The following is a 23,684-nucleotide window of genomic DNA, read 5'->3' as shown; positions in this document are numbered from 1 at the left end:
CGAGCCGCCCAGGGACTGGGGTAGGGTGGCTAGAAGCAGCAGCATCAGGGCCATAGAGGGTGGGGTGCTGCCGTGCAGGGTGCTGCCGTGCGGGGCCCACGTCCCGCTCTCTGGGGCTCCACTCCCTCTGGGGCTGCCCTGCCCTGGCTCCTCAGCCCCCTGCCGGGGCTATCCCCCGGCTCTGCCCTCCCAGATCCTGGCAGCACCCTGGGCTGAGGCACGGCCTGGGAGCCCTGCTTCTTACCCTGACCCTGCCAGCGCCGGACTGGCTGGAGGTGAGGGAGGAGCAGGTGGAGTCAGCACTGGTGGGGGAGGGGGAGCCCAGGGCTGGGGAGGCAGGGGGTGCGGGTGGCGGGGGGGAAGAGAGAGCCCAGGGCTGGGGCGGTAGGGGGTGGGGCACTGGTCAGGGGAGTGAGAGCCCAGAGCTGGGGTAGGGGGCAGCCAACAATTTTTTTGCTTGGGATGGCAAGAACCTAGAGCCGGCCCTGGGCAGGACTAAGGATTATTTTGACCATCCCTAACAGGCGTTTGTCAGACCTATTCATTACTTTCTGTCCTGTCCTCAGTGGACAATTTATCACCCTCTCCTCTTTATAACAACTTTTACGTGCTTGAACACTATCATCATGTCCCCCCGAGTCTTATCTCCAAACACAACAAACCCACTTTTTCCAATCTTTCCTAATTTTTTTAGACTTTAAAGCATTTCTGTTACTCTCCTCTGGGCTTTTTCCAATTTGTCCACATCCTTCTTGAAGTGTGGTGCCCAGAACTGGACACAATATTTCAGCGGAGGCCTTATCAGTGCTGAATAGAGCAGAAGAATTACTTCTTGTGTCTTGCTTACAACACTCCTGCTAATACATCTCAGAATGGTGTCCACCTTTTTTGCTACAGTATACCATTGTTGACGCATATTTAGTTTGTGATTCACTATAACCCCCAGATCCTTTTCTGCAGAACTTCTTCCTAGGCAGTCATTTCCCATTTGTGTAATTGATAATCAATTTATCTTTTTCTTAAGACTCATCATTGGCCAAATCAAGCAAGGCAACAATGGCACTTCTAGAACTGAGAGGCAAAGAACTGAATTACAGAGGTGTGATTTTCACTAATCACATCCCTAACCCACAGAGGCTTTCTTAGTTTAAGCACTGAAGATGATGCAGATATGATGCAGATACACTTTAGAGCTACATTTCACCTGTTTATCAATGGCTGAATTAGCAGTATGCAGTATACTACCATCTAAATAAAGGTATGGGTTACATCTTCTGAGGTTTGAATACTATGCTGTTCACTGCACTTTGGATTCCTAAAAGCTGCACTACAAAGAAGAGCTGTTGGACCACTAACTCAGGACAATGCTGGGTAGGGAGAAATGCCCTGGCGTCAGGAAAGGACGGAAGTTTACACAGTGCTTTATAAAAAGGGATTAAGACATACTCCCTGCCCCTGCTATAATAAAAGTCTGAAGAGATAAAGGACATTTTTATAAAGTTATATTTAAATAAAAATCCAAGAAGAATGAGTTTAACATTTTATCATTGACATATGACCAAATTCACCCTTGGTGTACCTCCCCTAAAGTCAAAAAAGTTACACAAGGAGCGAGGTTGGTCCACACTGTTAGAGTACAGAAAATTATAGGCTTCAATTAACAAATTTATCCTGATTGAATATAAAATTGATTTACCTTAAATGCTGACTCTAATTGTACTGTCGTTTTTAATCACTAGATTCCTCCAACATAATTTTGCAAATCACAGACATTAAAACAGTACCATTTTCCATGCATCCTATGATGGCACAAGATGCACGAGCATAGCTTGGTCTGTGCATGGGACACACAAGAAATCAGGTGAGTTACACCCTCGGGAAGTAAAAGGAAACAGATTATAAACTCTTTGGGGCAGGGATTACGTCTGCCTTTATGTCAGTAGAGGGACTAGCACAACACAACCCAATTTTGACCTAGCGCTCTGTGTTCTACTGTAAATAAATAACGATCATTCCTCTTTTTGAGAAGCCCCAACACCTGAAACTAAATTCTGGAGACAAAGGCCTAAAAATAAAAATGTGGTAAGTTTTAATGCATAATCAAAGGGGCAACATCTGCCTCAATGAAATAATGAACTATAGAAAGTGTACAATGTGTACTTAAGACAGAAAAGATAAACAAAAATTAATGAAGTGGTATGAAGCCACCAATAGCTCACTTAGTCTAAAATGGGTACAAGTGAGCTTTAAGCCTTGTGTACTCGAGGGATGCTGCCAAAAAAAAAGTGTCCAACAATCCTTTCTAGTCATAAAATATCCTGTTACATAACTGTATAAAACTGGGCTATTCTCAAACCTTGGCCCTTTTTTCCTCCAAATAATGCTTCAATCATAGCTGTAAATGGGAATTTCTGCTCACTTTGCTACTTTTCTGCTTGACTGAATTTTATAATGAAAACGTCTGTTCTCTCTTTTCAGACAGAATGCAAATGTCATTCAGATTTTACACACCACGCAAATAGAGAGTGCATTTGTTTAGATGCAAAACCATTTAAATATGCTTCATTTACAAGGTCTGGCACTTTTACAGATGCATCAGTTAAAAGTCATTTTAAAGCACTGCAGCATCTAACAGTGGTTCATTCAGGTTTTAAATACATTTGCTTTTCTAGCCCCTCCCCCCCTTCTTTAAAGAAAAAATGCATCTTATATCTGACCCTGCAGTGAAATGCCCTCCTTGCTCCCTCTCACTTATTAACAATGTCCATTACCCCAACCTCATGTTCCAGGTCATCAGAGCAAGGTTACTTGAAAACCTTCCATTTAGTTTAGACTCTCAAGGGCATAACTGTTGTGATAATCACATTTTCTTGTAGTGGTGAAAAAATGCTGCACCACAAATCAAGGTGTGGCCTCTCAAACATGATACATTGCAAAACAACCCAAATCTGGTTGCAACGTCAACCACCCCAGGATTAGGAAACGTCAGAACGAAGGTTTTTCTTTCTGAAGTCCCCCACCTCATTCCCTACACCTCTTCCCACTTCAGCAACAAGTGAGGCAGGGGTCCTACAGCCAACAGGCATCCTCTCATTCACCCTGTTCGATGAATGAGTCAGGAGATTGCAGGAAAAGAAAAGAGCATCTAGCTATTAAGGTAGTTGAATGTCACTGGAGAAAACTGGTTACTAACCCAACCACTGCCACAGAATTCGTTTGTGCTGGTATCACACTAAACCAGGGGTGGACAAACTTTTTGGCCCAAGGGCCACATCGGGGTTGCAAAACTATATGGAGGGCTGGGCAGGGAAGGCTGTGCCTCCCCAAGCAGGCCATAGTTTGCCGACCTCTGCACTAAACCAAACCTCCCCTCCCCCCGCGATCTTGTCCCCAAGTTCCTGCCTCTATCCCTTCTCCCCACACTCCTCACCTCTCTGTGTTTCAGCCAGGGTTGTTTCCTCCTTCTCCGTTCTGAGTGCCAGCACTGGACTACAAGAAAGAATCTCCCTTCTCTCACGTACAGTGCCACAGCATACCCAGCCACTGTAAAGGAGAGTCTGCCTGGGGCATGCTCTACTCCACAGTTGAAACAAATGGCAATGAGTTTGATCCATCACACAAAAAAGAAAGATAACCAATTCACAGATAGATTGGCAAAGACAGTTTGTGCAGTATTCGGACGCAGAATAAAACAGTAAGTTTAATGGAATTATACACAGCCTGGTGAAGCGACATGGTAATGAATTAATTGAACAAATGAGGGTCAAGAATGAAGATTTTATAACAAGCATTTGAAAGTACATATTACACTGTAACCTCTGGAACATCAAACCCAGCATTCCAGCCGGCTAACTAGCTACCATTAACCAACTGACAGGGTCCCCTAACAAACAAAATACTGCATCGCCGTAATACCAGCATGTTCATTCATCTTCCCTTCCCATGCAACAGTGCGTGCTCCAGCTAGGCAGGATGTAGTACATTCTGCTGCCCCCTAGCAAGTGTTGGTTCTTTCCAAATCTCTTAAGATATTGTTGTGCTGTTGCCCCACTGGAATCAGTGACCTCACACAAGTCTCCCCATCTATATGCACCACACCACATCTTTTAAATTGTAGACTACCTCAATCAGCGTACGCTACTGAATAAAATAGTTATCTAAGAGTAACAGCCAAAGACTGTATTAGCTTTTAATTGTGTATGGCGCTATGAACTGAGTAGTCATTTTTATATGCACATTTCTGCATAAAAGATACCGTATTACTAAAGGAAAATGATGCGTCGTATTAATATGTCACTTGAGCTTGTGAAAGCACAAAATCCAGGCTTCTACATAACGCCTGCATTGAAACACTCAATTTTACAATTCTCCACAAGCCTAATTCAGACAGACAAAGGCACCGCATGGCCACTTGGTCACCTTTTAAGAGTGATTTTTCTAAAGTCCCTGTCAAAGACCCAGCTCCTGTTTCAGATGAAATCAGTAACAAAACTCTAATTGATTTCAGTGAGAGCAGAACATGAGCACTGTTAAAAACTGGGAATTAAGAGTTAGTAAGTGAGTGGCAAGCATAATGAAGTTCATTTGCTTAAGTGACACCCTTAATTCGACTGCCGTGTAAAGGTTTGCCTGTGTAAAAAAAATCACGTAGAAGACAGGAAACATGCGGTGACACACCCACATTCTTCACAGTGGGTACTATTTATATTATTATTATTATTATGGCATGGTTATGATGCATTTTGCACAAGATGATTCATGTCAGGTCTCATTGGAAAAGTTAGGATTTGCTGAATATGATTATCCTATTTCTAGGCATGTATCATTTTTGTAGCTGAAGTTATGAATATTGACACTGTATCTGTATTTCACATGTTGTCACACCTGGATGACACCCACTAGGCAAGATGCTTCCAGTCTAAACAGTTGGTTGTGAAGGGCCTGTCGGAGGAAAAAACAGTTCTCACTCTCAGGTTCGGTGCAGGAAATCAGATACACTTTATTATCTCAAGCAATTGCACAGAGGGAAAAAGTGTGCACTAGGACACTAGGCAGGTCTCTCCCAGATAAACAATTTGAGCAAGTATTTATACCTTTATTACAGACAATAATAAGCAAAAACTGCATATTATTTACACATATTCCTTCAAGATATCTTATTTTTCTTACCATTTCTCTTATAGTCTGCACTCTATTCTTATCTAATACAAGGTCACAACAGCCTCTTTCACAGTTGTTTTCCACTCACTTCGCACTATCCCCGCTTCTACAAATCTCGCATTATTAAAGCTAGAGTTAGCCTGACTCCTGCTCATTTCAGAGGCCTGCATCCAAATTCCCTTTATCTACTTCCACAGGCCCATTCAGGGTCATGGGCCATTAGGGAAAACAATAGACCTTAGGAGAAGCTTATCCCCCACCTGGTGAGTCTCCCTGTGGACACTTCCTCCAGTCTGTAAATAATGGCTGCCAGGGCATGTGAACAGCCCCCCAGGACTCTGGACTCCATTTTGGGTACTTGTATTTTTCCACGACCTGGGCTGGGAACTGAGTTTGGAACAAAGGGTTCCCACCATATACTAGAGCTATATAAAGGCAGGGAGTGACATCATCTGTTGTTCTTCACTCCCCCACAACTCAACACCTGAGAGAAGCTCTGAAAAAAAAAAAGGACTGAAAACTGGGGTGGGGATCCCAAACTGCAAAGCAAATGTAGCTTGGCCCTTAAAAATCTGCAAGCCTGCTTGTATCGTCAGCCAGGGTAAGAATTTGCTAATTCATATCCTATCTTTCTAGTATCTTAGGCTTAGTTTGTGATTTTGTTTATTTACTAGGTAATCTGCTTTGATCTGTTTGCTATCATTTATAATCACTTAAAATCTATCTTTCTGTAGTTAATAAACTTGTTTATGTGTTAATCTAATCCAGTGTGATTTTGAAAGTGTTGGGGGAAAATCTCAGCTTGGTTTAACACAAGCGTTTGGTGCATATTCCTCTCCACATTGAGGGAGGGGCAAACATATTAATGTGCTTAATTACTGTCTAGTGCAAGACAGTATAATTTTGGGCTTATACTCCAGAAGCGGGGGGGAGAAGGGTGCCTAGGGAGCTGGGAAACTGGTTGGTGTCTGCTACTGGCATTCAAGTAGCCCAGTCTGGGTGAGCATTGGGTGATAACAGGGTCTGGGTGAGGCTGGCTGTGTCCCCAACCCAGCTGTGTGTCAGAGAGGGGCGCTGCGTTTCCCACAGCTCCGAGACTGCACCCTGGGGGTGACAATGCATCACACATGCTTTTTAGATTTGCTCTAATCTTCCCAAATTTAAAACAGAAAAATAAAGCTTTTCTTTTAAAACACTACCTTTTGCATATTAACTCTAACTAGGTGAACCTTCTGCAAAAGCTAACTTGCAGGGGGACTTGAAATCAGTACTGAGAACCCCAGCACTGGCTTGTGGTTAGGGGACATATGAAACTGAGGTAGAGAGTCTATGGTAGGCATTTTGGTAGGTAGGGAGTTTGTGTTCTTTGTAATATAAAATAAGTCACTGTAAGTGGTAGCTTGAAGACTCCATTTCATTATAAAGAGAAAATATATGTAAGAACTATTTAAAAAAAAACATACTGAACCATTGAAGTGAAAGAAAAAAATATTTCCTGCAAAGAATGCAAGATCAGACAACAGACAAAAAGTATGCGCTAGTCATATATTTGACTTGATCTATTTTTCTACCTTCCGCATAGAACATGCCCCTCATCCCAAAAAAACCCCTGTCATTATTGCAGAGGTCAGATTAATTTGCCCAGATAAACTCTTAATAAATTGGTATGACTCAATTTTCCTTTGACCTAAATACAATGATCTAATCACAATTAGGCTAGATTTAAATATTTTGCACAGCAAGAACTAATTTAATGTTAGACCCTACAGGAACTACTATATCATGCAAGATATTAGTGTAAGAAGGAAACAGTCCCCAGAAATCTTCATCCTCAACCGTTACCAAATAATTTTTGCTGCCGTGTGTCTACATATATATATATATACACACACACACACACACACACACACACACATATCTGTCCATCCACCCACCCAGGAACTATTTTTGAATTGTCAACTCAGGAGTTCCGCGATGAGTAAAGGACTAGACCTAGAAGCCCAGACCTGTACACATAATTCAGTGAAAAAATAAATAAATAAAAAAGATCAGACGCACACTGAAAAAATACTTGAGCAAAGTAAACAATAAAACTTGAGCAGATTAAGCAGATAATTTGCTTCTGTTTTTGCCTATTTTACGGTGTTAATCAAAATTGAATTGGCTTACATTAACCTTAGCTTTAAATCTTCTAGGTCCACCTATTTTCCTTGAGCAAATTTTACTTTATACCAGTGATACTCAGACTGAGGCTCGTGAATCGCAAGGGGCTCCTTAGTATGTCTCCTGCTACTCTGTGCATCACATGATATGAAAACATGGTGTGATTTAGTCATTAACCAATCAGGATGCTTTTACTATGTTATTAACCAATTGTAGTTGACCAGTCATTTTGCTGTGAGAATGTATATATTGTTTCATTTACTATTTTGACAGTTAGAGAGAGAGAGAGAGAGTGTGTGTGTGTGTGTAAATGAAACAATTATATATATAAATAGTAAATGAAACAATGAATTCATACTACTGTGGCTCTTTTGGGTAATGCCGATTGTTAATCTGGCTCCTGAACCACTGAGTTCAGAGTACCACTGGATTTATACCATAATTTTGTCCCTTAGGTCAGTCATTAGAAAAGACTTCTAAATCATAGAAGTTTTCCTCCCAACTAAGAAGTTTAAACCATTATTTATTATAAATAAGCTTGGAGGTCTGTAAACAAGTCCAAGAATTTAAAGTCCGTTCCATTTTAACTCTATAGCAAAATAAAACTGAAATGTAAATGTGATACCAATCTCACATTCATTAACACATGTGGAAAGATTAATTTTATGTTTGATCTGAATTGAAAAAAAGATCTCCAAGTTATGAAGATACTGATTTTTACAACATAGGTTAGTTAGTATTGTCATGTACAGCATAAATACGACATCTTAAAAAGAACTAGCACCCAACAACCAATTTGCCGTCAACAACATAACTAATTTTTTGAAATGAATATTGTAAACTAAAGTTTTTCTTTTTCTGTCTGTAACTAGTGTAAGTAAGAAAGAAAGTTCCATTGTCATTAACCCAAAGGGATAAACAGGTGATAACACAAATGTGATGTACGCTTCAGCCTAAGAGTTATAGCTACAGTTGAGGGGGTTAAACTTTTTTTAAAAAAGTTTTGTACTTTTTATATATATAATTGCAGCCCGCTCTGTTGCTGGTTGAAAACATGTGAGATGTGGGGAGAAGATTAAAGTATCTGTCAAAATTCTTTGAAGAGTTTATTTTAATTTTTGATGAAAAATTTCATAGAAAAAAATCATGGTTCAGAAAATTTTGGCTTATAATGAAAGTGAAAAATCACACAAGTTAAAGTTCTCCTTTCTTTGTCATGAGACCAACATTTACAAGAGAAAATAAAGCCAACATTTTTTTTTTTGTTGGTTGGAATATCTATTTCACATGAAAGCTTGTATTTACAGTGATTCAAAGATCTGAACTTCTATATTACATGCAGCTGCTACAGGATGACAATCTTTTCAAAAGGCAAAAGCAGGACACATGCACGGCCCCATGGTGGCGGGGGAGAGACTAAGGCCAACCTCAGCCCGCCACTGGGTAGAGGCTGGCATCACCCCTGAGCCTCAGGAAAGTGCAAAGCAGCACCACAGGAAACCCAGGACATATAATTTTCAATTTATATTATTCATTCTGTAAATTTACTGGGAGTAAAAATTAAAAAAAAAAAAAAAAAAAAATTACGTTGAACACAAAATGTCTCCTGATACACAGATGTTTTATTTTATACTACTTTTTCATGGGAAAGCTTGTACTAACAGTTATTTAAAAACCCAAAACAAGTTCTTCCTTCAAATAGAATTGGTTTTGTGCCTAAAATGGGAGGGGGAGAAAGAAGGAAAAAGAAAATAAGGGGAGAAGTGTTGTAGCATGTTTAACCTTCAAATGTCAACATATTCCTCCTGCAAAGATCTTGTTTATACAATGATAAAGTGCTGTAATTTTCCCTAGGGACAAATTCAGAGCACAGCGATCAGTTCAGCGGTAAGATGGCAGGTGCCATCATAATACAGTTTTATGGAAATCAGCCTAGAATAGTTGCATTATAAGATGTGTCATTTCATGTAACTGGAATACTGCCTAGTTTATCATATTGGACATAGCTCCATACCCTCCTGTTGTTCTGGTGCTTTCAACGACAGGACTTGCTGATCACAAAAGTTGAATGCATTTTATAGCTGAATGCCTTCCATTACTTCTGTAGAGAACAGCCAGGCAGTACTGCTATGTCCTTCTTTGCTAGTTATGGGCAGTTCATCCAGACAACAAATAAATTCTGTCATTTTGTGCTGTCACATCACTAAGTATTGGTTTTTATAAGACCTTTTTCATGAAAGGTAACATGGGCTTAATAAGAAATCCCTTTCCATACAGAAAATTAACTGGGCTCTCTCTTACATGTACAGAGTTAACTTGGCAATGTGATTACAGGAGGACAGATGGCTTCTTGGAAACAAACATTGCAAAAAACTATACTGTCCACTGAAAAGGTAAGGCCCTAAATCTTCTTGGGTACATGCTCACACAAGGAAGGAAATCTCCTGTTCTCTTTTATGTGCCAATGGTGGAATTCAGGACATCATGTTTCTGTGCATGGTAAAGGTCAACCAACAATATCATGGTAATGTGTACTTTGAAGGCGGTGATCTCTCTGCACTATTATTACCAATTTACAGACAGGGATATCTTTGTCTACCTACGTTAAAGAGGCAATGGAAAGATTAGTTAGTTTGTGCGTGTACAGTTCTTTGAAAATGAAAAACCAATATACAGTGCGGGCTGTATTAGGCACTAGGATTTTTGTTTTGTTTGATCTCAAATATGGTAAATTAAGCACCATTTTACTGTAAGTATTGGTTGGAGATTAAATGTATTTAAGTGAAAAGTCAGCCTGGTAAGTGGGTGGAAGTATTGTTGCATGGAAGAATCCCAGGTCTGGAAAGCACAGGAGTTTTTAAATTTATACCAATGAAGCTTAGACACATTGGAGAAGTAAACATAATGGGTTCCCTGGGCAAGGAAGTGAGCAATCAATTATTTGATGTGTAACACTGACACCCCTGGGTGTGTCCTGGGCAGTGGGGATCAAACCTGCAACTTCTACATCTGAATACATGAACCTCGATGTAAGAACTTGCAGGACTAGAATCTGGGATTATAGGGGTTCTAGGCTGCTGATGTCTTTGCATCGCCACTTGAGGCATAGCCTGAGGTCCCCCAGGAGGACCCTGTGCAGCTAGGCTTGACAAAAAGTACCACCCAGAAAGGCCTAAGTGGCGCTCCCTCACAGTCCACTGATTGGCTGATGCCAGTATTTAAACAAGGAAGCTCAGACTGTTCCTCAGATGGCAACACCGTAGACTGCCTGCTGCTTCTTCTCCAGACCCTGCTTGTGATAGACCTCAGGCTCTGGTTTCTGACCCAAGTTTGTCCTCGACTTTGCTATTCAATTGCTGCCTATAACCTGGTGCCCGACTTCCTAGTATCCTGACCTGGCTCGAATCCAACCCTGCTATCTCCTGCTGCCTACAACTTGGTGCCCAACCCTGACTCTCTGGCATTCTGACCCAGCTCCCTCCTGACCCTACTGGTCGTCTTCAGATCACAGCTTAGCAGCTGACTAGGGCAAGCCAGCTGCCCAAAGCCTGGCCTTGACACTCACACCAAAAAAAAAAAAAAAAAAGTTCATTTTCTGTTTCCCTCCCACATACAAACTCCAAATGATACTCTCTTTCAGTGGTGATCAAATAATAAACATGTTAAATAGTCCCAAAGTTAAACAAACAAAAAAATCTTATTTCACGGCTAGATTTAATAGAGGAAAGCACATTTCTATGCACATGCCACAGCTTTAAAAACAGAGAGTGTAACATATAAATCTCCCTACAAGCCTATAGAAATACAATCTTAATAGCTTTCAATTGTGAACAAGAGGCTCAGACTTAAATTCCATCTATTGCTCCTAAATAATAATTTTTCTTCAGCTTTCAAAACTCCAGTTCTTAAGCACACCCCACTGAACATTTCAATATGTTGTTTGAGTTGTTTACTGGTGATGACTATGAATCAGCACTTCATTTTCTGCACAACTATGAAATACTGGTATGAATCTATTCATGATTTTGGGTGTAATGAAGTGATTTCCATAGCTTCCATCTACTTGTTAATTTTCTCTGCAAGAAGTATTACCATTCTGGCTCCAATTTTTATTTTATTTTTTTAATGAATTCTAATATAGGATTTCATGCACAGAACGGTGGAAGTGCTTTTTGTCTTGATTGTAAGATAATGATTTCAAAATAAGCACAAGAAAAGAGGTGATATAATTTTTAGCTTTACCAATGTCAAAGACTACATAGGGCAGAAACAATGGGGAAAAAAAGGTTGTTTGCTCCTGAAGGATGTAGTCATTCCTTCATAGGGGGTTGTTGTAATAATGAGTTTGCCCGTCACAGGGAATACAGCAGCAAAAGTACTAACTTTGGAATCCTCCTCATGTCCCTAAACTATTTTTCAGTGGAAAAGGGAAATTAAAACCTGAATAAAAAAAAAAAAACCTCTCATGATTCCACCTGAAGTGGAAATGGGTGAAATTTTTTTGGCACACTGTGCAAGAAAAAGCCCTCGGACATTATAATTATGCATTATGGAAAACACATCTGACGAAGGACATGGAAAAATAGTATGTGATCATGTGATTAGACACTATCATAATATCTATGTATGACGGGGCAAAATGAAGATTGCACAGACACTCTCAATTCTCAAAAAGAAAAGGAATACTTGTGGCACCTTAGAGACTAACAAATTTATTAGAGCATAAGCTTTCGTGAGCTACAGCTCACTTCATCGGTATGCATCCGATGAAGTGAGCTGTACTCACGAAAGCTTATGCTCTAATAAATTTGTTAGTCTCTAAGGTGCCACAAGTACTCCTTTTCTTTTTGCGGATACAGACTAACACGGCTGCTACTCAAATTCTCAATTCTGGCATTTCTTAACTTTGAGCACTGGACTTTGCAACCTTAATGTTCTCTTAATATAGGTTTGGGGGAGGGAGGGAGGAGGGTTGCATGCAAGTAATATCTACATTGAGGACTGTAGAAAAGCAAGCACACACAAAAACCTTCAGACATGGTCAGAGTTTCTATGAAAGTCATTCTGAGGCACTGGAAGAATTCATCCCAACTAAATATTGGTCCTACTAACAGATTTAAGTTATCATCACATAGCTTTTATATATTTGAATAAGCTGTGTGACTATAAACTACAACACAAACTTATAATTACACAATTCATATTGACATAATCCAATTTAGTTCAAGAAATCATTAACTGGATTCCCATACATCCATGAAAGCCTCCAAACAATTATTCTTCAAGCATATAAATTATATCCTTTCCCTTTCAAATTTCAATACCATAACTATGGACTACATCCAGTTTTCAACATTTACTTGGAGGATTACTTTTAGTATCTCACAGCACATTTCCACAACTACTGGGATCAAGATATCTGAGTGTTTTTTGGGTTGTTACTTGTTTTGCAATATTTGGTGGTGATGTAAATCTTACTACAGATACCAGCTGACTCGGTATCAAAAGAGGCACGTGTATCATCATACTCATATATATACCAACTATAAGTCACATATATGTCTCTTTTTCCTCCTTTGTATTTCCATTATATACTCATTTAATAAAGTTTCTATTTATTCTTAATCATACATGAATGTATATTTACCTGTCAATTACCATTTATTTCTCTCTGACAGAGGCTACACACAACACTTCAGCAAAGTATGTAAACACATGCTTAGCTTTAAGCACGTGACTAAAGCATGTGCTTAAGTATTTTGCTGAACACGAATGCACCTAAGCACATACTTGCTGAACTGAGGCCATAAAAGCTCATGCAAATGATTCAGTAGAGAGAACACAGATATTGGAAACTCTGGTTGCAAAGTGCTGGAAAAATATCCAATCCAATGAGTCAATCTGGATTGAGAGTCAGGAAAAGATCCCTCAGAACTGAAACATTTTTAACATTTGGCTTATGACGATATGACAAAAGACACTGCTGAAGCAAGAGACTCCTACATGTAAGACTCCTGGGGGAATTCTGTGCCACTGCGCAATGCAGAATTTGTGCAGAATTCCACACCTCCTGCCAAATTGGAGCTGCAGAGGTGCTGGCCGTCACTAGGAGCCACTGGCTCATAGTGAGGAGCGCGCCCAGCAAGGATGGAGGCTCTGCATGCTTTGGCTGCCTGGCTTGGTTCTCATTCTCCCGGGGACAGGAGTGCGCCCGGGAGATCCAGCTCTGGCTAAGGGTGAGGCAGGGCAGGGCTGCACCACACCATGTTCCCCGGCGGGACAGTAAAGAAGCTGTGGGGAGTAAAGCATCTGGGGCTTCAGGTGTTTGGGCCACGGGGTTCCCCGTGGCTGGGCTCTGGGGGGGAACGGGGTGTGCCCCACAGCTGGGCTCTGGGAAGAAAGGAGTGCAGGTGTCTGGGCTCTGTGGGGCCCATGCAGCCCCATCCAGCACCCCTCAACTGGAACTGGGTTGCCATAGGGGCTTCTTTAACTCTCTACTCCTAGGAGAATCTTTTTTGTTTTTGTATGTATTATTGACATACTTGTTGATGGGTACTTTGAAATAAATTACCAAAATAACTGAAATTGGGGTGATTATAATGTGTTATTTTAACAAATAAAATATGCAGAATTTTGCAGAAATTTAATATATTGTACACAGAATTTTTAATTTTTTGGCATAGAATTCCCCCAGGACTAATCTAAGGAGACCTTATTTTCCGTGTAAGGTTTGCACATTTTACAAAAAAGCTGTGTCTGGTTTATTCAGGCAGAACTGTTTTTAACGTGTCTGCCAATAGCATAGCAAAAATGTTAATATCAGCATCAGGCAGGAATACTCCCCTTTATGAAGAAAATAATACAGTGAAAGGGTTCATTTCCCAAAACTGTAATGAATGGTAGCATCTTTCACAGAAATCTGGGGTATTTCTATTTTTAGCATTCTCACTAAAATACTCAAATTGCCATCCCTTTCTTCTCCTCTCCTCTCCACTCCTGTCAACCAGTCCTGTAGGAAAACCTAAACATTGTATAGATGGGTAGGTTGAAGCTTAGTGCTTTCTTTATTTAAGGAAAACAAAGCAGCATGAGGTTTGTCCGCATCAATCACACAGCTGAGTGGAGACTCAAGCAAGTCAGAAGAACTGTATAGCTTAGTTAATCTTGTCTGACTCATCAAGTAGATGACCCTACTGTAAGTACATCTAACTGTTTGGAAAGGAGGCTTATGTGTGGGTGTGAGTGGATGGGGGTGGACTGTTTTTTGGGTGAAAATTGAGCAGACGAAGAAAAATAAAATGGAAGCTTTAACACTAACATAAAATTGTGCAGACTTTACGTATTCTGTGTATTTAAAAAACTTAAATTTGCAAATGGGTTACAAAATAAACCACAAGAGTTCAGTATATTGTGTACATTTGTTTAAATGAATCATCAAGCACATGCCTTACAATTTTATGAGCACGTACATAAAAGCTTTAGTTAAATATCATGTGCTTTTCTGGGTCACAACTAAGTGATAATTATTTTAAAAAAACAGAAATAAGAATGGCAAATTAATACATATTTACAATCAAAGCAATTTTTGTTAAACAAAAACCAAATCTGAAGTCAGGATTTTTTCTGCAATGCTCAACAGTAGAAGAATACTTACTATGTAATCTAATTTGTTTACATATGAATAAGCTATTTGACATCCTAAAGTAAAATGTGTACCTTTCTGCTGTCTGTTAGAAACGGGTGATCTTGCAGTACATATTGGTATTTCAAAAAGGTTATTTGAATACAGCAATCAAAGTTAAAAGCTCACACTGTCAGAATCCATCCATTTGCAAATAATGCAAGGTGATTCTCTACACTTTCTCATGCAAACTTAGTTTTCATATAATTTGATCTTTAGCTCTTCCCACTCTCCCCAAGGCTGTGGTACATAATGAGTGGCCATTCTATACTTCATTACTGGTAAATAAAATTTCTTCTATACATATACAAAATAGAGACATGAGCATTTTTATCCAGGGATCTGATATGCAGTCAGTTTAGTGGAACAAAATATGCCTGCCCCTGTAGAGAAGGAGAAGAGGGTGCAAGAAAGACTGCTACCCCTTTCCATTTAGTGCGTGAACACAAAAGGCAGCTATAATTTGCATAATCTGATTACAGGTACTGGAGAGTGCAAGACCTCAAATTACCTGTAGTACTCACTGCTTTCACGGTGAAAATCCTGGTCCCTATTTAAGTCAACAGGAAGTTTTGCCCTTTACTTCAAGAGGGCCAAAATTTCATCCTGGATATTATTTTTAAAAAGAGATATTTAACTCAACGAGAAGTTATGGACTTGGTGCAAAAAACACTGAATGAAAATTTCTGGCCTGTGTTACGCAGATCAGGCTAGGTGATTATAATGTTGCCATCTGACATTAAAATCCATGAAGGGGTTTCATGTCTGGGGGTGGCATTTGTACCGGTAAGTGATGCCAGGAGAGTTCTGGAAAAGCACTGGCTACACCCATCATCATCAGTCACTCTAGCAACTCGTGCTGGTCACTGTCCTCCACCAAGCACAAAGGAGGCATTCTGCCTCCTGACACTGCTACTCAAACAGCCCTCTTCCGTCTCTTATACAGGATAATTTAGCCCTTTAATCTCCTAAAGATCCATGATGGATATTACTTCTGTATTATACAAACAGCAGCAGCAGCCGAGTCCTTATTAAAAAACAGATCTAAAAAAATCTCAGAATTTTTTTTGGCTATGTAAATGTAAATCCATATTTCTGCTGCATAGTGTAAATAGAGAAGCTCTGAACTTTAATAATAAAGAGGCTCTGAAACACATTATCCAATAATGAGAAGACAACAGAAGAAAATATTTTGCTAAAACAAGCAAAACTTCACTCACTGGATCCTGACAATCTTTCCTTTAATGAAAAGCTTCCCTTTCTCCACAATCTGAAATGCCTAAAATAATCCCATGTGCCCAAGAAGGCACACACTTGACACATGATAAAATTATATTCTTGAAAGTGAAATGCATTTGTCGCATGAGACCACTCAAATTTACGTGATGCAATTTTAAAAACACTGTGAGAAACCCAGCACAAAGGCGTTGCTTCACATCTGAAAGTAAGCAAAAGTGATAACATTTTTCTTCATCAGGTTAAATTTTCTTATTTCCCCCATGGCAAAAATTGAAGTAGACATGTGTAGCCTTCTCAAATAATGGATTGCATTTTTTTTTATTGTTTATTTCTTTAGTCACATGAACTCAAGGAAAGGAAATATGAACTACGTAATCTAATAAATTTGATCAATATTATTGGAACACTTTGCTACAAGCAATCTGCATAACTGCAGTATAACATAGTTTCACATGAGCGAGGCTAAGAATGCAGCCAAGTGCTAAAGTGATTTGCTTCATCCTCATATCCCAGAAGTTCTTAACTAAAAGACAGGCATGCAAATGAATAGTGAAGATGTTTTGTCATGAAAGCAAACATATTTCTGCCACTCAAACAATGTTTCTCACCCCTATGGAGAGATAAATCCCAAACAAAAACAGACTATGCACTGACTCAGTGTACTCCAAGTGTCTCTCTTGCTAAAATAAAATAAAAAGTCTATACAATAGTTCTTGAAGAACCACTTTAGTATGTTATGATGGTGTATGTTTTAACAGATCCTTAAGTGGGAGCATTTAAAGCTTCTGTTCAAAGTATTGTTTTCTCTGGATATATTTAGGCTACTATCCTGCAATGAGGTTCTTACAGGCAGATTCCTGTAGCTGTCTGGAGTCCCAGTGGCTTCAGTGGGGCTCTCTCTCTCTCTCTTCAGGTGTCTGTCTATGTGCAGCTCATTGGAGGACCAGGGTCTTATATAACCACACAGAATGGTCACAATGCTGATGCTGCATTGTTAGCAGCTGACACACATGCAGCCAGGCAGAGCAGCAGATGCACAAGATACCCAACGTACATACAGAAAGTTAATTTAACTTTTTAAAATTACATGAATAGCTTTTAGAGAAAATTCATTTCCTTAGAAAGTAATTTTTTTTTTTTTAAAATCAGTTTATTTTTAACCTGAACTCAACTAAGACAACATGGTTGTAAGTCAGGATAAAGTGATCCAAAACAAAAAGTCATACAATGACTGTTTACATTATGCAGTAGTATCTGTACTCAGTTGCTGAAGTATAACTTTGCAGCCTGACACAGAGTGCACAGAACAGATGTAACTTCATGTAGCGCAGGATTTTAAGAAGAGCTGAAACCAAATACTCGGATTGCAAGTTCCCCGAACTTCGAGGCACTTTGGATCATGGTCAGAACTTGGCCATGGACTGCCAAATGTTAAAATCGTAGTGGCCAAGTAGGGCCTGATGGTTGGCCACTCTTAACTGGAGGCTGGCCATGGAATAATTTTTTCTGCCACAGAGATCGAGCCTTTTCGCCTCTTTATTCTTAGGGGTCAATACTGGTTGGCCCTGCCTACCACACTCATTGGCTGACGATACCACCAGTGAGGTAGGTGTGGAGTGTTTACATAGGTATTCAAATCCCTTAGCAGGGAGATACTGTAATACCTCCCTGCCCCCCATTTCCAAGCAGGAGGAGAGGAAGGAGTTTGCCACAAGTCTTTGATCAGCTTTGCCACTCCTTCGTGGATGGGTAATGCCACCCTGGAGGGGGCTGCTGCACTTAAAACCCCAAATAGGGAGCTGGAGGGTTCTGCCAAATCCTCGGCCTCTAAGTCCAAGTTCAAAACCACCCGCTTAAAAAGCCCCTGTTGGGCTTTTATATCATCCTGAGAGACCATGTGGGAAGGTCCCTCTATCACTTCATCAGGTGAAGAGGATGAGGAATGGGGTAACGACAGGTCTGCCAACTCCGTGTCCGCCGCCAGAGGAGCCCCAGCCAGGACTGGGTGACCCTGGGGACCTTGGTCTGACTCTGCTTCCCAGTCTGGGGGTGGGCAGGAGACCATTGCTGACCGTTCCTCAGAGACCCCTAAGACCGATCGGTGCCCCTGCGATGGTTGGGGAAACCCCCAGGGGTTCCATAGCTGCCAGGGAGCCAGCCATTGACCCTGGGGCCATGCGGCCACTGGTGGTCCCGATGGGAATGCCAATGCCCCCAGTGGGTGGCCCTGGCCTGCTGATAGATCTTCCTCCTCACTCACTCAATCTAAGGAGGGAGAGACTGGTCTGGGGGACCAGGACAGTACCAATGCTGCCTGTCTACCCCAATACCGTTTGCCCACTCCGTGGGTCTCCACCAGTGACCTGTACCACGATGAAGTCTCCCAGTGCCATGCCTCCGGTGACTGGCATCGCTGTTCAGAGGACTGGTGATGGTAGCTCGGCAATCAACGCCTCACACTTTGAGAGCGGTGCCACTCCATGGATTGGGAGCAAGAGGATCAATGTCCTTGCCCACAGGGATCGGTACTGGCAAACTGTAGACCAGTGACAGGACTCTGAGGACCGGCATCTGGACTCTCCAGAGGGGTGCCGCAAGTTTGGAGATTGACCTCACCGCTCCAAGGACTAGTGCTGGGATGCTGGGGACTGGCCACGCACCTCCACAGGTCTGCGCCAGACAGCCAGCGAATGACACCAGGATCCCAGGGAACGCTGTCTAGAGTCTGGAGAACAACGCCAGGAACTCTGACAGGTAAGCCGGTGGCATAGCGCTGGTGGGGCACGCCCTGTGTCGAGGAAAGGTGCTGCACTGATGATGGTCCCAGAGCGGGTTTACTCCTGAATGGGGCATGTCACTGGCTGGCGTGGGCAGCACCGGAAGGGACCATACGTCCTTAGTGGCCTGAAAGGCCTTTGGCGTGGATGGCACTGCCGCTTCCGAATGCCTCTGCTGCTTTCCGGGGTGGCAGGCGGGGTCACAAAGGGGGCTCGACAGCTCAACAGGTGCTGAAGCCTGGCCACCATCCAAAGGGGAAGAGTGGCCTCGCACGGGTCTTCGTTCCCCTTCATTTTTCTTCATCAGGTTAAATTTTTCCCTTTATGGGACGTAGCAGAACACACTCTCCCGGCCTCGCTCTGCTTTTTAGCCTCTGACCGGTGCTGGCGGTGTGATCCGCACCAAAGCTGTGGTGCAAGGGCCGACGACATAAGGAGCATTCTTAGCGGAATGTCCCGCTCCTTTTCGATTCGCAGCTTGCAACTCTTACAAATGTGACACTTGTCGCTCAGGTTGATCTTCCCCAAACATTTTAGACAGCTTTGAGGGGATTACTGACTGGCATATGTTTTCTGCAGCAGTCACAAGGCTTAAAGCCCTTCCTTAGGCTAAGTCCCACAGGGGGTTAACTATTTCTAACTTATACACTAAGGGAACTAATATACTACACAAACTTTCTAAGAACTATATACAAGAGAATTCACAACTAGGCACAGTTGAGAAGGAAAGCTTGCCAAGGCAAGGAGACGTTCCAGCACAGTCATTGACAGTAAGAAGGAACTGAGGGAGGGGGGAGCCAGCAGCACCCCTTATATCGGTGTATACGTGTGCCACTCCAGAGGGCAGAAGAACCAGTCTTCCAGCACCGGTGCATGTGGCGAGCACGCACACACATACAATGGAATGGACGTGAACAAGGACTCAAAGAAGAACTGAACATATTCTTAATTAGAATTCAATAGTCTATTCTCTTAATTTACATGTTTCACCTCTGAAAAACAGAAACCACAGAGGAAAAAAACAGGATCCAAAAGCTGGGACTAAAGCCAAGATGTTTCCTTTACCACCCAACATTTATTTATTATAACAATAGCATTTAGAAGCCCTGAGATAGATCTGGGACCCATTGTGGAAGGCACTGTTCAGACACATAGAAAGATATAAAAACATAAGGGCGGCCATACTGCATAGGACCAGTGGTCCATCCAGCGCAGAATCCTGTCTTCCGACAGTGGCTGGGGCCAGATGCTTCAGAGGGAATGAACATAACAGGGGAATTATCGAGTGATGCACCCTGTTGTCCAGCCCCAGCTTCTTGCAATCAGAAGTTTAGGGACACCCCGGCCTGGGGCTGGATCCCTGACCATTTTGGATAATAGCCATTGATGGACCTATTCTCCAGGAACTTATCTAATTCTTTTTTGAACCCAGTTATACTTTTGGCCTTCACAACATCCTCTGGCAACTAGTTCCACAAGTTGACTGTATGCTGTGTTTCTTTTAAATCTGATGTCTAATAATTTCACTGGGTGACCCCTGGTTCTTGTGTTATGTGAAGGGGTAAATAACACTTCTTTATTCGCTTTTTCCACACCATTCTTGATTTTATAGACCTCTCTCACATTCTTAGTTATCTCTTTTGTAAGCTGAACAGTCCCAGTCTTTTAAATCTTTCCTCCTATGAAAACTGTTCCATACCCCTAATCATTTTTATTGCCCTTCTCTGTACCTTTTCCAATTCTAATATATCTTTCTTTCTTTCTTTTTTTTTTTTTTTGAGATGGGAAGACCAGAACAACACGCAGTATTCAAGGTGTGGGGTATCATGAATATAAGTAGTGGCATTATGATATTTTCTGTCTCATTATCTCTTTTTTTTCCTAATGGTTCCTAACATTGTTAGCGTTTTGGACTGCTGCTGCACATTAAGCAAATGTTTTCAATAAAGTATCCACGATAACGCCAAGATCTCTTTCTTGAACGGCACCAGCTAATTTAGATCCCATCTTTTTGCATGACTCCTACCTATTGTTTCACAAACTTTTCTGGCTCCCGGCTCCATACTCCTTAATCAGAGCCAATGTTATTTGTGGTAGGGGCTATAGTTAAATTACTCTATGCTCTTTTGGTCTGAAAAGCACGACTGCAGTATAAGTGTAAAATAATATCTTCAGCTAAACCCTGGTCAACCAGAACAAAACTCACCCATGCCCTCCTCCAAATTGGCACCACATAGGAAGAGTAGGTTTCCAGACAAGGAATGAGTGGACAGTTACATACTATGATGCCAGAGTCCCTGTTTTGACATTGATCAGTAGGGTCATCACCTGGACATCAGGAAAGAAATAGTGAAGATCCACCTACTGTTCCTCTTCCACCTCCTGACACAAAAAACTAAGGATTGCAGGACTACAGTCCTTCTGCCATCATTCCCTTCATTGAATAATTGGTCAAACTTCAGTTGTTCATAGTTGCTTTGGAGGAGATTATGGTTCATACACTAGTTTTTAGCTGCACTGTCTTTATACAAAGGCAAACTCCAACTGGAAGTTGTGTGTAGCTTAGAAGACACTCAACCCAAATTACCATGGTCCTTAACATGACAGTTCCCTGACATTATTTCAAACCCTTTTTATTTTACAGCAGAAGATTTGAGGAATATCTGAAAAATTAGAACCGGATGCCTCAAGAATCAGCATGGATTTGTTTCTCCCTATCCCTCTTTTGTAAAAAAACGTATTAAAAGTGATCACTTATCGCAGCATCACTTCCAGCCAATATGCTGTTTCAGTGCAGGAAGGTCACAGAAAGGAATAGGAGGCTGCTGCTGCAAAAAGAATCTTGTGGAAACGCTGGAGCTCTCATCTACTGGTGGGTAAAGGAACATAGGACTCTAGAATCTTAAAGTCTAAGCATGCCTGGCCTTTCTCTTGCTCCCCACGATAAAACATTCCCACCAGCGCCAATTGTTCAAAATCTAGCACTGAAGAAAAGAAGCTATAACCTGTATAGATATACAGGAAAAATTATACAAGTACCTCGAACCAGAAGATGGACACATTTGTAAGGAAAAAACCATATCTCCAAGTATGTATCCATCTATCTATCTATAGCCCCATATATCCCAATTGTCTAAGCAGTGGTTCTCAACTGGGGGTCCGCGGATGCCAAGCCCTTTCAGGGGTTTAACGGGGCCCTGCGGCTTCAACCCGGCGCCTCAGCGCTCCCCACGGGGCTAAAGCCAAGAGCCCTGGTGCTCCCCTGCGGGGCTGAAGCTGGCACCTCCCCAAAGCCGGGCGCCGCCCAGGGCTGGAGCGGGGAGACCCCCGCTGAAACAGGGAGCCACGCGTGAAAAGAAGTCACAGAACTATGCCTATGCCCAAGGCTCCCCCCCCTTCCCTACCCCCAGGCACAGAGCCTCAAGTCCCACTGGGCCCTGGAGTTTTTATACCATGTTGAGGGGGGCCTCAGTAAGAAAAAGGGTGAGAACCCCTGGTCTACAGGACTGTTGAAATGGACAATACTTGCCAGGAGAAATATGAAGATGTGAGAATATTACATAATTGTCCCCATTTCCCAATGAGGAGAGAGTTTTAAATGAACAGATACATGGAGAGAAAACAGAACTGCAGATTTGAAAATCTACACAACTCACCCAAGCACCTGTAGGGAACCACAATGTGAGGGTGACTCTTGCACTGCTTCCGTCCCCTCTTGCACCAGTTTTGGATGGTCACAGGCTGGTTGGCTTCCACAACATTGGTAATTTGCAATTCAGGATAAACCTAATGTTCAAAATACAAAGAGAACAAATGTAATCAATCAAAGGCATATTTACTGTGTTATTAAATAGCATTGACACCGAGATCAGAGCGATGTTCAATATCATGCCTTCCTCTATCTGTTGTATATTATGTAACTATCATTCAGTTTCATTTCATACAATAAATTTATATTGTTATATGATTCACCCAAGTAGAAGCTATACTCCATTAAGAAAACAATAACCAATAATTATCAACTATGATTGTGAATGTGGCGACACCCAACTGTCTTTTAAAACCTTAAATGACTCTCCTCTCCCCCCTGCCCAACTCCATGTCCACCTGAACTGAACATATCAATCCCTGTTCGCCTTAATTTTCTTCAGCTGAGTATCACCAAAAGGGACATCTTTTTATTTAGCTAACGTGTCCCCTACTGCATGACCAGTCCATCAATCTCCTCTCAAGACTGAACTTCCCCTCTTTTCCCAAGTCTAACCATGGACTCATCCTAAACTCAGAGCCCTCCTTTCCCCTAACATTGTTGCATTCAGAAACTATTTCTGAATGTCAGCTACCACTTTCCCAATACAGCCCCCATCTGCCTCCACACTGAGAGTTTGCTGAATCACCTATTCATTTGCATGCTTAGATTATTGCTGTTCCCTCCTTTCTGACTTTCCTAAATTGCTCATCTCAAAATCCAGTCTGTTCCAAACACTGCAGTACACTACTGCACCCACACATGCGCTGACAGTCATGTCGCTCCAGCCCTGAAAGGAACTACTCAGTTACAGTCATTGTCATGATCCCAATCCATCCCCATCTGCGATCTCATTTCTCCCTTAATCCTACACACACTCTTCCCCTCTAACTTCTGGCCCTGTCTGCTCTCCTTT

The 23,684-nt window shown here is 41.6% G+C and overlaps 1 protein-coding gene across 4 annotated transcripts in view; it reads right to left on the bottom strand.

Annotated features, from left to right (window-relative positions):
• Nucleotides 1-23,684, bottom strand: part of APP (amyloid beta precursor protein) — a 298,757-nt gene that overhangs the window by 155,261 nt on the left and 119,812 nt on the right. For all 4 annotated transcript variants that reach the window (XM_077819733.1, XM_077819738.1, XM_077819747.1 and 1 more), the window contains exon 3: nucleotides 22,677-22,806. In XM_077819733.1, coding sequence (XP_077675859.1) covers nucleotides 22,677-22,806 — 130 coding nt within the window. The remainder of the gene's footprint in view (nucleotides 1-22,676; nucleotides 22,807-23,684) is intronic.

Source organism: Eretmochelys imbricata, chromosome 1, assembly GCF_965152235.1.
Source record: "Eretmochelys imbricata isolate rEreImb1 chromosome 1, rEreImb1.hap1, whole genome shotgun sequence".
NCBI lineage: Eukaryota > Metazoa > Chordata > Testudines > Cheloniidae > Eretmochelys > Eretmochelys imbricata.
This window is presented reverse-complemented; position numbering and strand designations above follow the sequence as displayed.